The sequence below is a fragment of the Falco biarmicus genome, chromosome 19 (genome assembly GCF_023638135.1).
Source record: "Falco biarmicus isolate bFalBia1 chromosome 19, bFalBia1.pri, whole genome shotgun sequence".
Lineage (NCBI taxonomy): Eukaryota > Metazoa > Chordata > Aves > Falconiformes > Falconidae > Falco > Falco biarmicus.
Window position 1 is genome coordinate 2,387,636 of NC_079306.1, and position 16,358 is coordinate 2,403,993.

The window sequence follows — 16,358 nt, forward strand, 5'->3', positions numbered from 1 at the left end:
GGTCCAGGCGGGCACTGTGCTGCCTAGAGCTGCTGTGGGGCTGCTGTGGGGATTGTATGCGGCTGTGATGGGGCTGGCTGGGGTCCCATGGTGCCAGCACTCCTGGATCCCCTGCTCCGCATCGGCACTGCCCTTGCCTTTCCCTTCCCTTTCTCTCCCGTCTCCCTTCATTTCTCTCCCTCTCCCTTTCTGTTGCTTATTTCTCCTTTACCTTTTATTCATTCTGTCTCCACACGTATGCGCGGTTCTGCAATGTTCCCCCATCCTGTGCTTGCCCCCAGCCCTGCTAATACCAAAGCCCCTGCCGGCAGCTTCCGGGGAAGGTGACTAGATAATAATAGTAATAACAGTAACAATAATAGTAATATCAATAAAGGGTTAGTGTTGGGGAGGACCCCTGCTGAGCTGGGGGGGCTGGGGGGGGGTGGGGTATGAGAACACCTGGCAGACCCCTCTGAGAGGAGCCAGCACTGGGCTGGAGGGATAAGCACACATGTGTGCATGTGCGTGCACACATGTGTACATGCAGGTGACGGCAGGTTGCGTGTCCAGCTTGAGACGTGGTGCAGGCACTGGGGGTGTTTGCACGCTCCTGGGTGTGCAAGGCAGGGGTGCCTGTGTGTGAGCACCTCGGTGTGAGCGCAGAGCCTGGGGGCTGCCCCTCAGAGACCCTCTGGTACCATGCTCCCCCTTCTTTGCTGGAGTCTTTGGGGGGAGGGGCAGACGCAGGGGACCCCCTCCCCTCCCCAGGTGCAGATGGGCAGGATGGACATGGGCAGGACTGTCCCTGCCAGGTGCAAGCACATCCCCCTGGACAGGAGCGGGACTGGGGTCTCCTGGGAGAGGGGGAGCGGGACTGGGGGCATCCCGGGGTGCTGGGGTCTCCTGGGAGAGGGGGGGGCAGGACTGGGGGCATCCCGGGGTGCTGGGGTCTCCTGGGAGGGGGGGGGGCAGGACTGGGGGCATCCCGGGGTGCTGGGGTTTCCCAGGAGAGGGGGGGCAGGACCAGGAGCATCCCGGGGTGCTGGGGTCTCCAGGGACAGGGGGGGCAGCCCCAGCTCTGGCCCCTCCCCGGGCACAGGGCTGGCCCGGAGCCGCCCCGGTGCGGCCAGGGGCTGGACGCAGGCTCGCCGGGACGCCCCCCGGAGCCGCCCCCGCCCGCTGCCCGGTGCCCGCCGCCCGCCGCCCGGTGCCCCCCCCGCGGGGGCGGCGGGCCGGGATTGGCGGGGCGCCGCGGAGGCGCCGCCCGGCCCCAGCAAGTCTCCAACTTTCTTCCTGCCTCCCCTCGCCGCCGCCCGCCGCCGTGCTCCCTCCATCCCGGGAGCCCCGCGATGCTCCGCCGCCGCCTGCCCCTGCTCGGGCCCTGGCTGCTGCTGCAGGTACGGGGGCACCGGGCGCGCCCCGCCCGCGGGCAGCAAAGTTGCCGCTGCCGCCGGGGGGTGCGCGGCTCGAGGGGGGGGGGGGTGGGGGGCTGCAGTTCCCGGAGGGGGGGGGGGGGGTTGCAGTTCCAGGGGCGGGGGGGGGGTGGTCGAGCAATTATTGGGAGGGTGCTACAATTCGGGGGGATCCGTGCCGTTCCGCGGGGGGGGGGTGTGCAGTCCTGGCAAGGGGTCTTGCGGGGGGGGAAGGGGGGCGTGCGGCTAACGGGGAAATATGCAGTTCGGTGGCCGAGGGGGGATCGTGCAGTCGCGCGGGGGCTCAGGCAGACACGGAGATAGCGGACAACTGGGGGGGGGCGGCTTGTGCAGTCGCGAGGAGGGGGTCGTGCCGTCATGGGGGGGACGCGTTTGCAGGGGGGTGAATGGGAGAGTTGTATGGCGCGGGGGTGGGGGGGCAGCGGGCAGGGATCGCACAGCGGGGGGGTCCCGCTCGCCCCAAGTTGGAGAGGGCTCGGGGGCTGTTCCGGACCCTGCGTGGGGGGTGCGGGGCGCCGCGCTCCGGCGCCGGGCGGAGTTGGGGACCCGTGGGGCTGGGGGGGGGGGGGGCAGCGTGGTGTCCCGCCGCCGGTGCAGCCCCCGGTTCCAAGCAGCGCCCCCCCGGAGCAGAGCGCGGAAGGCGCCGTCTGGCAAGTGCCCGGGGGGGGGGGGGGAGGGGGGGGGGAGGGCAGCGAGACGCGCGAGACTGAGCCGCGCGTGAGCGTGGGGGCGGCCGCGCGGGGGCGGGGGCGGGGGGGGCGCTTGTCCCGCACCTGCATCGCACCTGCGGAGGGGGAGCAGCGGGACGGGCCTGCGGTGGGGCGAGCGAGGGGAGGCAGGAGGGTGCCCCGGCGGGGGGGGGCAGCCGCACCCCGAGCAGGGCCGGGGCGGGCAGCCAAGGTTCCCCCGGCTCCGAGCAGGGTGTGAGCGCCGAAACCACCTGCAGAGGTGATGCCTCATCCCTGTCCTGACTTGGTGTGGGCTCAGCTCCAGCGCCGGCGTGGCCTTTGCCTCTGCTGGGGGGCAGCTCCCCTCCAGCTCCGTCCCCCCGCCTCGCTGGGGTGCCCCCTCAGCCGGCGGGGGCGGCACACTGGGCATTTGCCCCAGGGACAGGCTTGGCCTCGCTGAGCTGGGGGGGGGGGCTTTGCCTGTTCTTGCCCCTTCGCCTGTCAGTGGAGGTCGAGGAGCGGCTGTAGATGCGGAGACACCCTCCCCACCCGCAGAGCCCCCCCCCCCCCCCCGATGGCCCCTGATGCCTGATGCTTCCCAAGGCCACTTGCCTCTCTGGGTCCCCTGCCTCTGCCACCTTCCCCCTGGAGCCCAGCAAGGCTTTCCCCACCCAGCCGGAGCTGCCCTATTTGGGGGCTACAGCTGCATCTGGCGTCAGCATCTGTGGTGGTCATGAATGGGGGATTTGTGCCACCCCACCCCCCCGCCATACAGTTCTGCTGGGGGGGGGGGCAGGCTCATCACCCGGCAGATCTGATTTCCTGACACTCCATTTTTACTTTCTGTTTCATGAATAAAATCAAACGAGTCAATTCCCTCTCGGGAATTGGATGCACATCAGGGACACCCCCCCACCCCCCCCACCCCCCCGCACAACCCTACCCCCCAGGCAAAGGCTCCTGCAACTTGTCTCTCTCTGGCACGCTCCTCTCTGTATGTATATAGATGGCTAGATGTGTGTGCGAGCGTGTGTCTGTGTGTGGGGGTGGCTCTGCGTGACCCCCCCCCTCCCCGTGTCCATCTAACGCAGAGCATCTGTCGGTGCTGGAGCTGCTTCAAGACAAATGGTTTTGTTTTGATGAAATCAGGAGCAGGGCGCTGCCCCTGTCCCCCTCCCTGACTGCACAGGCAGCCACGCTGGGCGGTGAGGAGGGGGCTCACAGCTGGGGGGAGTGGGCCCATCCCGGGGCACAGGGTGGGTACTTGGGTGCGGGAGCCTCCTGTCATGTGTGTGGGCAATAACCCCGGGAGATGCTGGCGGGGACAGTGAGCCCCAACCCCTCTGCGGTGCGGGCCCGGCACTGGCCGGTGGTCTGTGGGCACTGGCCGGTGGTCCGTGGGCTTCCTGGCGTGGGGACGGGGTTGCAGGGGGGGGCAGGGTCTGCACAGCCATGTGCCCAGCTGGGTCGCAGGGGGAGGGAGATGGAGCTGCACCCTAGTCCTCCGGGCCTGTTGGGGAGAAACTTTCCCGGCCTCTCTGGGAGGCAGAAGGCAGCCTGAGGGGTGGGGGGGGCCCTGCCAGCTCCCCCCCAGCCCCAGCTGCTGCACGGGACCTGAGCTCCCCACTGCCGGTCCCACTGGGGTTGTGGTGGGAACGGTGGGTGAAGAGGCAGATGTGGCTACCTCCCGCGGGCAGGCGAGCATTCGCTCCTGGGGGGGGGATGTTTGGGAGAGCATCACTGCTGCAGGAAGGACAGACCCCCGGGGTGTCTCCCCACCGCTGTGTGTGCTGATTGTCCCTGCTGGGGGTGTGTGCCAGTGTGCATCTCCCTGCTGGGGTGGACAAGCTCTCCCAGCCCAGTGGGTGCCCATCTCCGCTGTGTGTGTGCAAATCACCTCCCCCCCGACCCCCTACCCTTCATGGCTGCTGCTGCCTGGGATTTGTCTTCTCCTCCCCATGCACCTGGGCTCGGGATGGCAGCGCCTGGGCGGGCGGGAGAGATGCTGCCCAGTGCTCCCTGCAGGTGATCTCCCTGCCCCTGCCTTCCTCAGGCTGCTGGTTTATATTTATGAATTATATTTTTTTTTTTCTGTGCACTGAGCATTAAATCTTAGGGGTCCCTCAGAGTAGGGTCTAGCCTGGCTTCCTGCTGGTTTGGGTCCCATCCAGCCCCCCAGGTGCAGCCGGGAGCAATGGGACAGGCCCCTGGCTGGCTGTAGCTCTGCGGCACATCCAGCTGCCATCCTTGGGCTCGGAGGGGCAGCTGGAATTTTGCAGAGGAAGGGCAATTCCTAGCCAGCAACCTGCTGGCCTTCCTGGGAGAGAGATGTCACCTCAGCCTTGTGGTCCCCGATGCCCAGGTGATGGCCTGATCCACCCCAGGTGCTGAACAAGAGCCAGTGGTGGAAGGGGCAGTGTGCCACTGTCCCCAGCGCAGGCAGGAGCGACCCGGGTGCCCGGGAGGAGAGCCGGGTGTTGTGGCTTGGCGCTGGAGCCAGGACACCGCGTGTCTTCCCTCATCCCTGCTCCAGCCCCGCTGCCTGCCTGTGCCTTCGCAGGGATGTGCCTCCCCAGCACCTTGCCTCGGTTTCCCTCCTTCCTAGCAGGTGGGGAGGTGAGATAGCGGGTGTCTGCAAAGCACCTGGAGTGTTGCTGGCAGGTTTTCCTTCCTGGATTAACCCTTCCCGGGAAAAGCCTGCCTTGCAGCGCCGGTGGCCATGCCAGCAGGAGGCTGGTGGCGTGGGATGCCAGCCTCCGGGAAACTCGCCCTGCTTCATTCCCTTTCCCTTGCTGTCACCCAAGAGCTGTCACACGTCTGCCAGGTTGTTGGCTGACAGATGGCTTTGCTCTTAAGCAGATGCTGCCCTTTTGGTGCAAGGACACCCCTATTCACCCCACCCCCTAGCTCCCATTAATGGGGAGAATTTAACTGTTTCATGGCTTGGAGACGTATACCCCATTTGGGACCAGGGCGGGGGCTAAATGGGGTTTGGGTGCCGGTGCAGCCCTGCAAGCCCCCGTCTGGCCAGGGGTCCCTCCGGGCACAGAGCAGGACGCTGCCCAGCCAGCGGCTGCTGGGGCCAGGGGAGCAGCTCCATGCGTCCCCCCTCTCCCGGTTCCTGCTGGTCTCCCGAGCTGACCGTTGTTGCAGCGGGTGCTGTGTGCTCAGCATGGCTGAGCTAATCTATCGCCAAACAAACACACACAGTTATTCCGAAAGAAGGTTTCCAAGCGACTCATTTCCCTTTTTTTAATAACTCTTCCCTGTGGTGCCCTTTGCACCCTGAGCTGAGAGATTCAATAAGGCTGGAGCCTGGAGCATGGCGCGGCTCAGCTTCCCATCGAGGGGGGAGGAGCAGTGGCTGGGGAGGGGGGGGGCACCAAAGGGTGCCCCCCGGCCAGACCCACTCCTGCTCTTCCACTGTAGTGTTCTGGCTGAGATCTGGGGCCTGCCTTATTGCTTCCCCTTGCTCCCCTCCCTTGTTTTTAATTGCCAGTTTTCTGCAGGGGGGCTGGCAGGGGGTGGCACGAGCTGGGACGGTGAGGCAGCCGCTGAAGCGGGCGCTTCCATCTGTGACAGCAGCCCTGAGCTGAGCGCCCGTCAGCCCCACTGCTAATCACACCCATGCCAATTAACGCTCCCAGATTAATGACTTTTGCCCCCCACCCCGCATCCACAGCTCTTCCTCCCGGGGAGCCAAAGTCCCAGCAGCCGGTAAGCCCAGCAGTGGGGCAATGCCGAGCTGAGACCCCGGCAGCTGGAGCCTCCCACCCCCCTGCCTGCCCTGGCCGAGCTCCAGCATCTCTGAAGAGCTGCCTGGCTCAGCCTTCGCGCTCGGGCGCTGAAGGTAAATGGCCCAGGAAAGATGAAGCTTCCTCTCCAGCCGCTTGGATTGCTACTAAAGAAATAATCACGTCCCTGTGCCCGTGTTCTCCACCCCCCACCACCCCCCCCGCCGCCTTTTTTCCTGATCGCTGTTGCAAAAGGAAAGTCATTGTGGAAATGAGTGCCCAGCCTGCAGAAATGATCAGCTGCAAAGAGCCTGCAGGGCCCTGTGCTCGCAGTGGGATTAATTTTCCCCTCCCCAAATAAATCCCCATCAGACCCTGTTGCTCGGACAGGGGCTGACTGCTGCACGCCCAGCGCGTGGCATGTTGCTCAGCCCAGTGCCACCAGCGGTGCAGACCCCGTCCAGGTCCAGCCCCTGTGGCTCACCCAGCAGCTGGGCTGGGCTCGGTGGGTGTCACAGTGGGAAAGACCCTCTTAATTCCTTCTCCTGTCCCCCCAGCACTGAGCAGCAGAGCCTCTGTCCTCGGTTCCTCAGCAGAGTGATGCTTTGCACCACTTTGCCTGGTGCCTGCTGGGGACCCAGAGCCCAGGAAGGGTGGTGCATGCAACCGGGGGCCAAATCCTGCCCCCAGAGATTGTGAGGGGCTTCCAGAGGGCGATTGGCTGCAGGGACCCGTCATCCCCTGCTCCTGGCAGTAGCCGGTGCCCGGCTGCAGCGGGGCGCAGTCCTTGTGACCCCAGGACAGCACAGCCCAAGAGGAGCTGCGGCCTCAGTGATGCCCTTGAGGGTCCCCTGCACCCCTGGGTCTCTTGGAGGGTTTTAATCAGCCTCTGCTGCCGGGGGGGGGGGGTGGTGCAGGGGACAGCCACGTCCATGCCGCTGCTCCTCCCTTCCTTCTCCTGCTGGGTAGAATAAATCCTGGCTGGCCCTGGGAATGTGCTGGGGGGAGATGGGGGTAGCACAGTGGGTGCAGTGCTGAGGGGGGCACAGGGACGGGGTCTCCACTGAGGGGACAGCCCCGCATTTGCTCCTCTCTGTGGTGACCTTCGCACCAGCCCTGTGTCATGGGGGTGGGGGGGTGGGGGGGTGGTGGTGCAGGGGGGAAGGGGGGCTGGAAATGCAATTTATGATCCCGCCTGATACGATCTTATAAAATTTCCCGGGCACACTCGAAATTACATTTCCATAGCTCAGGAGAAGCGATCTCCTCACACGCCGATACCTGCCACTTTTATGGCTACATTTATTGCAATAATAAAGTGAAATGGTGAGGCAAGGGGGTGGGGGTGGGCCAGGGGGGAGGAGAGGCAGCTGGGCAGAAGGTAGGGGCTGCATCCCTGAGGGCCCCGGGGTCCCTCTGGTTTGGGGGGGGCTCAGGGGAAGCTCTGCACCCCCCAGGAAGACCTCGCTCACCAAAGAACCAGGACAGCTCTGGAGGGGTGGAGAGAACCCTGCAGCCTGCTCCACCGTGGGGAAACTGAGGCAGAGCCGCAAGGGCTGAGAAGGGGGGATGTGAGCATCCTGGCTGGGCACCCCTGGGTGCCTGGGACTAGTCCCTGCCGGCTCTGCCTCCATTTCCCCACACGCTATCCATGTAACTGCGTGCCCGTGTCTCCCAAGCGCGAGGGGCTCAGCCGAGGGAGCCACAGCCCTGGCACCGCACGGGAGCATGCAGCACTGCGCTGGCTGGGAGCAGCCCCTCTCCTCACTGACCCCCAGCCCCTTCCGCCCCCCCCCCCACCCCCGCCGTGTGGTGCCAGGTCCCGCTGGCCAAGCCGAGCTGGGCGTCTCAGGCAGGCTGGGCTGCGGCTGGCTCCAGGGGATGCTGGCAATGCGCTGCCTGGGTGAGCAGGATTCAATTTCCTCCGAGCCCATCAGCTCACGCGTCCCTGTCCCTCCCGCCACCCCCGTGCCCCCTCGCCGCTGGCTTGTACACACCCGCCTGCACACCCCTCACCCCCTTCCCGCTCCGTTTATCTCCTCATTTTCTCATTCATTCTCTTTTCTTCCTTGAGTCCAATGAGTCACACAAGCCCTGAATCCTTTGCCTGGTGCTGTCTCCTCCCTTCTATTATATTTTTTCCTTTGCTCTTAACAGCACTTTTCTTTTTCACCCGTGGGGGGAGAGACTGGGGATGTACATTTTTCCCTGCTCCCCCCCCAGCCACCTACCAGCTCCTGTCTCACCATGAAGCCCTTAAAAGTAATAAATAAATAAAACAACGGCTGAGAAAAGAAAAGGCAGGAAACGAGTGACAGGGAAAAGGAACCAAAACGAAAGAAAGAAGGAGGAAAAAAAAAAGTCCTACTCGGGCTATGAAATATTTATTAGCCAGCGCGTGCCGAGCGCGTTAATAAAGCCGCAGCATTTGCATATTTTTTCCATCTGCAAGGAGTGAGGTGTCTGTTTAGGGGGTGAAGACAAGTGTGTCTGGGGGAAGCTGATTTCTCCTGGCCCCGCAGAGGTCATGCTCCCACATGAGGCGACACCGGCCGTCACCTGAGCATCACTTCAGGCATGGGTGTCACCGGGAGCAGGACCACAGCGTGGCTCCCGGGGGTCCTGCCGCCACCATGGGCTGCGTGTGCAGGGTGGGCACCAGCAGCTTCAGCAGGCCCACGGTGCTGTAATCACCCAGTGGTGGGTCTGGCTTTGGCAAGCTTGTCTGGGCTCTGCTCCTGCCAAGGAGGTGCTGGTGCTGGGTTTGCCTGGTGCTGCATTTGCCCACCCTGGTGCTGAGGGTTCTGCAGCCGCCTGCCTGCTGTGCTGGGTTTGGGTGCATGTAAACTGCTGGCAGCTGTGGCAGTGGCAGCATGGAAGAGGCAGAGGAAAGACTGAGGAGGCCTTCAGGTGGTCATGCTGAGCTCACCTTCAGGGCAGGATTTGTCTGGCCATCACTGTGACTCTGTGTGTGTGTGTGTGTGGCAGGGTGGCTGTGCATGAGTGCATCCTGACTTGTCCCTGTCTGTCACCTGCTCGACCCCTTGGTGCCTGGAACTGGGGCAGGTTCAGCATCCCTTGGAGCATAGTGCCCTTTCGCCCTGCCACGTCCATCCTGTCCCTTTGTGCTGGGACAGCGGCTGCATGTGAAGTCCGGGGGGGGGGGGGGGGGGGGGCAGGAGGAGGGGGCTGAGTGACACTGAGGGGTTGCAAAGTGAGGAGAGGATGGCCCATGTGTCAGCAGGGAGGGGTCTGGCTGTGGGACACCCTGTGCCTGCCCAGGACCTGCAGCCCTAACCCTGTAACCCCTGCTGGGCTGTGCACTGCTGCTCTCCCCAGGCCCCCTTTACCTGCCCTCTCCCCGTCCTGCAGCCCCGTCCTTTTGCCCTTGAGTCCTCTCCACTGGAGGAGCAGCATCCTCGGTTGCAGCCTCCCCAGGCAGGGCTGGGCAGCCAGACTGGGTCTCACCTTGCGCTTCTGGTCTGTGGCCCCTGGGCTCCTCCCAGCTCCACCAGCACCCCAGACCCAGCCCAGGTGTGCCCAACAGCAGGTTAAATCGTTACCCTGGCACCAAGGAATCATCACCACAGATTTGCCTCGTGGGGACTTCCATTAACAGCCTGCCACCCACCAGCCTCATCTACACTTGCCAATGCTTCTGCCCCCCCGACGTGCACTGGGGCACGTGCACGGGAGGCACAGGACTGCATTCGTCCCAGGGTGCACACTCACTGTGTGCTCTCACCCATCCACAGGTGTTCAGACGTGTGTTGCACGCCTCAGGCGTGGGCTTGGGTCCCTCCTCACAGCCCAGCAGAGCCCACCGCTGCACCGCGTCACCCTGCCACCGCATTAGCACCCGCGCGGCGCCAGCGAGATAAATGGGAGCTGTCAGAGGCACCTTGTTTGCTGCTAACCTTTGGAAATGCCACACCGCCCCGGGCTGCACTGCGCCGGGGGGAGCGGGCCTGTGGGGATTGTCGCTCACCACCTCCAATTAATCTCCTTGCACTAACGAAGGCAGCGGGGTGACAGGGGAGAGACCAGCTTGACCCTGTGCCCATGGGAAGAGCTGGAGACCCCCATCAGCAGATCAGCACCTGCTTTGCCACTAGCTCCCGAGGTGGGGGGACAGCTTGGAGCTGGGTGCAGGGGACAGTCTGGCTGTAGGGACAGGGCCTTTGGTGAGGCTTGTCATGGGTACTCTGCTCCTGGTGCAGGCAGGGGCTCTTTTGCCTTGAGATGGTACCCCCACCCATCAGTCATGGCCTTGTTCTCAGGGTGCTGGCAGCTCATCACATCGCATTGGGGCAGCTGGTCCACCCTGCCCCTCCCCATGCTGATCCACTTCCCTCCGCCAAGGTGACCGTGGGTCTCAGGGGAGCAGCTGACGGCACTTGGCCCCACCAGCAAATGGGATGTGAGTGGCCATCACTGCTGGTCCTGACAAGCCAAATTGATGCCGGCACTGAGAGCCTTCCCAGTCCCTCTGCAGCCGCCCCCAGCCCTTCCTGCATCCTTGCCTGGCTGCTTGTGCACACGTGGAGTGACACACGGGTGCCTGCAGACGCATGGCAGCCCTGCACAGCCACACACACACACGCACAGAAAAGTGCACAAGGGGCTTGAGAGCGGCAAAAACATGTATTGTTGTCTTGGGGTAATGTGTGGATGCAGCAGCGCATGCATGTGTAACAATAAAAAACAAGCGTACCAGACAAGCACACATGAATGGTGCATCACAGCCAGAGCCCAGTGTGCAGTGGAGCCAGGCATGGCCCTCCTCTGGCACAGGGGACAGATCCTGGTGCGGCCAGGGAGGGAGGGGGCTCTGCACACACCCTTGCAGGGACAGGAGGCACTGTGACACCCCCGAGTGAAGCAGGTCCAAGAGGCTCACGTGCACGCGTGTGCGTGCTGCACCCCAACCACTCACAAGCAGAAACATTAATATTTAACCCAAGGTGTGAGCGGGACCTGCCCTGAATGCTGACAGTGCTGGCAGGGTGCAGGGGGGGTGACCTTGACTCCCCTCAGCGCTGTTGTGGAAGAGGCTTGCTGTGGCCATGGCCCATGGGCTCCAAGACCCCCGACTGGCCCGGGGAAGCCGTCCTCTGGGGGCTGCACCAGGGGCTGCTGGTAGCGAGGATCTCCCCCATGGCCCCGGCCTGCACTTGTGCTGCAATCAATAGCCCTGTCTGCATCGAGAGTTGCTGCCCTGCTCTGCAATTCCCTTTCATCCCCCGTTCCCCCAGCAGCTCCTGGGGGTGGGTGGGATGCTGCCAGCCTAGTCCCTTACCCTGAGGGGCTGGGGGACACGTTTCTCCTTGCACACCCCCAGGAGTGCCCTGCCTTGCCCTGCCTGTGCCCCACAGCCCCTGGCCCCATCCTGCCCCATCCTCCCACACAAGCCAGGCCTGGGAACCCGCAGCCTCCAGTAATGCAGGGAGCCGTTGTCGATGCCTCCTTCCCCAGTACGTCCTTGTGTTCCCCACTGCATCCCCCCACCACTGCCTGTCTGTCCCTACTGCATCTCTGGTCTCCATCACTTCCCCATCACAGCCTCTTCCCATCGCATCCCCATTCCCTTTGCATCTCCGTCACTGCTAGCAGGGGATCATGGAAGGAGGGTGAATGGGAAAGGGAAACTGAGGCAGAGGGAGGAGGGCCGCAGTGGCTCACGTAGCACTGCTGGGGGAACCAGCCGTCCTGGCTCTCAGCCCTAGCTGAGATGGAAAGCCAGCGCAGAGCTGAGAAACCTCCAGAAATCTTTCCCGGGCTGGTGGGGGCTTGGGCAGCGTATGCGCACGTTCCGCGCGGGCTGCAGGCGCTGCGCTGCTCCTTGTCCCCCCTCCGAGGGTGCAGGCGGCTCCGGGGGGCTCCCAGCTCCAGCCTTACCGCTGCCGCTCCTCGGGAGGGGGGGAGGCCCACAGCCTCCCCACGGCAGGACGCGGGGTCTCTTGGGCTAATGAATATGTACGAGTGGGATTAATGATGGAGCAGAGCTGGGGCAGAGGGGGAACGCCGGGCTCGCCGGGGCCACCGTCCCCCGGCCCGCAAAACACCGCTCCCCCGGCTGGAGCTGGGGGTGCTGGGGGGCTGCCCCTCTCCCCCTCCCCCATTTATCTCTTCATCTCGCGGTCCTGCCGCGCTCGCTCCCTCTCTCGCTGGCTGGTGAAGACACCCGGCTTTGAAGCTGCGTTGAAATATAGATAAGGGCGAAGGCAGCAGCCGCGCTCAAAGAGAGATTGGGGAGGGAGCTGGGGGACGGCCAGACCGGAGCGGGGGGCTGCGGGGATGCTCAGCCGCAGCTCCGCACCGCAGAGCCCCCTGTCCCCACTCCCTGGGCTGGGTTGAGTCTCCACAAATCTTCCTCCCCTGCCCACAGACTCGGGGCCAGGCAGCCCGGACCGGACCGGCCGGTTCCCGAGCAGAGCCCCGGGGCAGAATGGCCAGTGCCGGCAGCAGCTGGGTTGCCTCCCCTGCCCCTGCTGCCTCCCTGCCTTGGCTATCTCCCTGCCCCGGCTGCCTCCCTGCCACGGCTGCCTCCCCTGCCCCCGCTGCCTCCCTGCCCTGGCCATCTCCCTGCCCGGGGCTGCCTCCCTGCCGGGGCTGCCTCCCCTGCCCCCGCTGCCCCTGCCCCGGCTGCCTCCCCTGCCCCCGCTGCCTTCTCTGCCCCCGCTGCCCCTGCCGTGGCTGCCTCCCCTGCCCCGGGCTGCCTCCCCTGCCCCCGCTGCCTTCTCTGCCCCCGCTGCCCCTGCCCCGGCTGCCTCCCCTGCCGGTGCGGTGCTGGCGAGAGCGAGCACATGCCAGAGCAGATTTACAGGCTGATCCCGGCGCACGCAGCATTAGGGGGATAAGGCAATAGATCCTGCAGACAGCAGCGCGCAGCCTGGCCAGAGACTCCAGCTCAGCAGTGGAGAACGGAACAAGTGTGGGGGTCTGCGGCCGGGGCAGCCCTCCACAGTGCTGCTCCATCCAGCACAGACCAATCCCCGCACACAGACCTGCCTGGCCACAGGGGAGTGGGCTCGGGGGACTCACCCCTCTCTGATGGGGGTCATGGGATGAGTGCACTGCGCTCTGAGGGGGAAACAGCTTCGAGTCATTCTGACAGTGCTGTAAGGTGGCTGGTGTCAGGATGAGACCCAAGCAGTGGCAAGCAGGAGCCAACCCTTGTGCCTCCTGCCCTGCCTCCAGCCCCACAGGGTCGGATTCAGCACTGAGGCTTACCTCAGTTTCCTATGGGAGCACCACACCCCCAGGCTCCCCCCAGGCCCTTCCAGCTGGCGCCTCTGCTCTGCTCGCCACCCTCCCTTCCCCACTCCCCTCCTCCCGCGTCCCCGTCTGGAAACAGGTCGTCCAGAGCAAAAACTGCCAGAGCAGCCTGAGCACCTGCCAGCTCGCGGGCGACAGTGATTGACGAGGCCGGGGCTGACGGAGCAGCATCCTGCGTGCCGGGAGCAGCTGGCAGGGCAGGCAGGGGCACACCGGGCACCAGGGTGCAGAGCCAGGAGCAAGCCAAGCTGAGAGATGGGGAAGCGGGGGGGCAGGCGGGCTTAGGCAAGGGAGGGACATGGGACACGTCAGACAGGGTCCCAGGGCTGAAGAGGTGCCAGCTGGCTCTGCTCGCCACTGCTGAGCCACGCAATGTTGGTCCCGGCAGCTGGACCGGCAGAGCCATGGCGGTGGGGAACCTCGGGAAGCAGACACTATGGTCCCTTCCCAGCTGGCACCTGGCAGGAGATGGGTCCCGGACTGGGTGCGTCTCCAGAGTCCTGGTGTGCCAGTGCCCATCAGTGCTTCCTTAACTGGATTCACAGCTCGCCCAGGTTGGAGAGACAAGGCAGCAAGTCTCCATCACAGCTCCCTGCCTCGATTTACCCCAGCAGGAGAGGAGCTGGCTCTCCCCACCCTGTGAGAGCTGTTGCCGAAGGCTCCTGGCTCTGTGTTGCACAAGGGGGTGTCCCCATGCCGACGCAGGGACCTTGCAGCTGCCTGGCATTTTCCTTCCCTCTGCTTGCCCATTTTTCTGCTTTTGCTGCAAATTCCCTCCCTTGCCAGAATGCAGAAAATTACCCCATCCCCTCCCCCTCCAGCAGAGCAAGGGGTCCCTGCTCATTCCTTGTGTGCCCCTCCTCTGCACACAATGCACCCCACTCTTCAGCTGTGTCCACCCGGTGTAATTATCCTGGAGGGCGGAGCGGCTGCCGTGCAGCCTGGCAGGGGTCTCTGTAATTTCAGCTGCAGATCAGAGGCACTGGGTAATGCAATTAGGCTTCCCTGGCAGGCGGCGCGGGGCTCTGATGCCTCCCCATCTCTGCACACGCTGCTGCCTGCCACCCCCCTCCATTTTAATAGGTCTCAGCTGTGGTGGGGCAGGCAGTCATGAATTGTCCAGTGTCCTGCTTCTCCTTGTCACGGGGACATGGATGATGCTGGAGAAGCAGCCCTGGCTCCGGGGTGTGTCTGGGACAGGCCTGTGCGAAGCTGAGCAGGGGTTGGGGGTGGCGTGGGCAGGGTGCAGCCATGCTCGGTTCTGGGCATGGCTGGGGGCATAGTGGACGGGGGGGAGGCGCGGTACTAAAGGGGCGTATGGGCCCGGAGGGGTGCATGGCCACGGATGGGATGGAGGGGCGCAGGAGGGGTACATGGACACAGAGCGGGGCATGGGGACAGGCAGGAGGAAGAGCCAGGAGCAGAGGCAGGAGAATGAGCCAGGGCAGCAGGCAGGATGAGCCAGGGGTGGCAGGCAGGAGGATGCACAAGGGCCAGCAGGCAGGAAGATGAGTCAGGAGCCAGGGGCAGCAGAAAGGGCAGCAGACAGGAGGATGAGTGAGGGGTAGCAGACACAGCTCATGCAGTCTCTGCCCTCTTTCCCCCAGATGGTGTGTGCTGGGGGCCACATTGCCAAGACCTTGGGGTACCTGGAGCTGGGCACCTCCGGCCTCCTCAAGGATGTCCCTTATGGCACCCTGAAGCCCCCCATGCTCGACCCCAGGCGGCTGATTCCAGCTGAGCCCCCCCGGGGCGCAGGAACACCCTCGGGTGCTGTGCGGAGCCCCTGGGACTGGCAGAAGAACCAAACAGCTGGGGAGCTGCTGGGCCCCCGCGCCCGGCGCAAGCCCTCGCTCAAGTCTGGCCGCACCAAGAAGATCTTTGGCTGGGGTGATTTCTACTTCAACATCAAGACGCTGAAGTTCAGCCTGCTGGTGACGGGAAAGATTGTTGACCACATCAACGGGACCTTCAGCGTCTATTTCCGCCACAACTCCTCCAGCCTGGGCAATGTCTCGGTCAGTATCGTGCCCCCCTCCAAGGCGGTGGGCTTCGAGGTGCTGGTGCCAGCCCCACCGCCACTCCCCCCACCCACCACCCCAGCAGAGCACCTTGCCTGAGGGGCGCCCAGCCAAGGCCCTCAACTGCCACGTGGAGTACGAGAAAACCAACCGGGCACGGAAGAACAAGCCCTGCCTGTATGACCCCTCCAAGGTGTGCTTCACCGAGCACACGCAGAGCCACGCCGCCTGGCTCTGCGCCAAGCCCTTCAAGGTCATCTGCATCTTCATCTCCTTCCTCAGCATCGACTACAAGCTGGTCCAGAAGGTCTGCCCTGACTACAACTTCCAGCACGACAACCCCTACTTCGGCTGATGGCCGCAGGAAGGGGCGGCGGGTGCCAGAGCTGGAGGTAGATGGAGGCTGGGGGCTCCTGCACCCCATCCCAGCTGCATGGTGCACCCCATCACCCCCGCACCAGTCCCCCCTTCGTCACTGCAGCACCTCCCCGGGCACAGGAGTGGGGCAAGGGACAGCCCACCCGGGGCACAGCTGGTGCAGGGAGTCTCAGCCCCACCGCGCGCCTGCGCTCCCACCCTTGCAGCAGGGTGGGGGGTGCTGGTGCAGAGCCTGCCCCCCCGCTGTAGGCTGGGCTGGGGTCCCTGGGAGCGTGGGGGCAAGCTGGGGGGTACAGCCCCATGCGATGGCACCAGCTAGGCACGCAGCACCTCTGCGGTGGGCGCAGGGGCGGTGGTAGCAGGGGGGGGTTGCCTTGTGCCGGTGCACGGGAGAGCTCAGGCTTCACCCCGCACGCTGGGGGGGGGGGGGCTTTTGTTTTTCTGCAGCCGTCGGGGACGTGCATGCATGTGCGTGTGAACACGTGTGTGCACACCGGTCTGCGCGTGCGCGAGGGCACCCGTCCGGGTACTTTGGAGCCTCCCCCCAGCCCCCCACCCCCCCTCCCAGGCTGCAGCAGCGCTGGGGCACCAAGCCGAGCCCCTGGTGCCCCGGGGACACCCCTCGCCCCGGGGGACCCTGCCCAGACCCGCCGTGCCCTGAAGAGGTGCCACGCCACGGGCCGGGACCCGGGGGGGCTGTCGCCGAGCCGGCCGGGCCCGTGCGGGGCCGCGCCTCCCCCTGGCTCTGGGCAGGGGCTTCTTCATATTTTTTTAAGAAAATTAAAATGGAAAAAAAGTGGAAAATAAAGAAAAACATTGGGAAAAAGCATGCAGAAGCGCTGGAGTGTGCTGATCCCGTACCCC

At 64.7% G+C, this 16,358-nt stretch overlaps 1 protein-coding gene across 1 annotated transcript; it reads left to right on the plus strand.

Moving 5' to 3' along the window:
- Positions 1-1,294: 1,294 nt before the first annotated feature.
- Positions 1,295-16,354, plus strand: NXPH4 (neurexophilin 4). Its single transcript, XM_056322657.1, is given in 3 exon segments — positions 1,295-1,379; positions 14,703-15,205; positions 15,207-16,354. Coding segments are annotated over 3 exon segments (816 nt in total). The 5' UTR covers positions 1,295-1,331; the 3' UTR covers positions 15,472-16,354.
- The last annotated feature ends 4 nt before the right edge of the window (positions 16,355-16,358 follow it).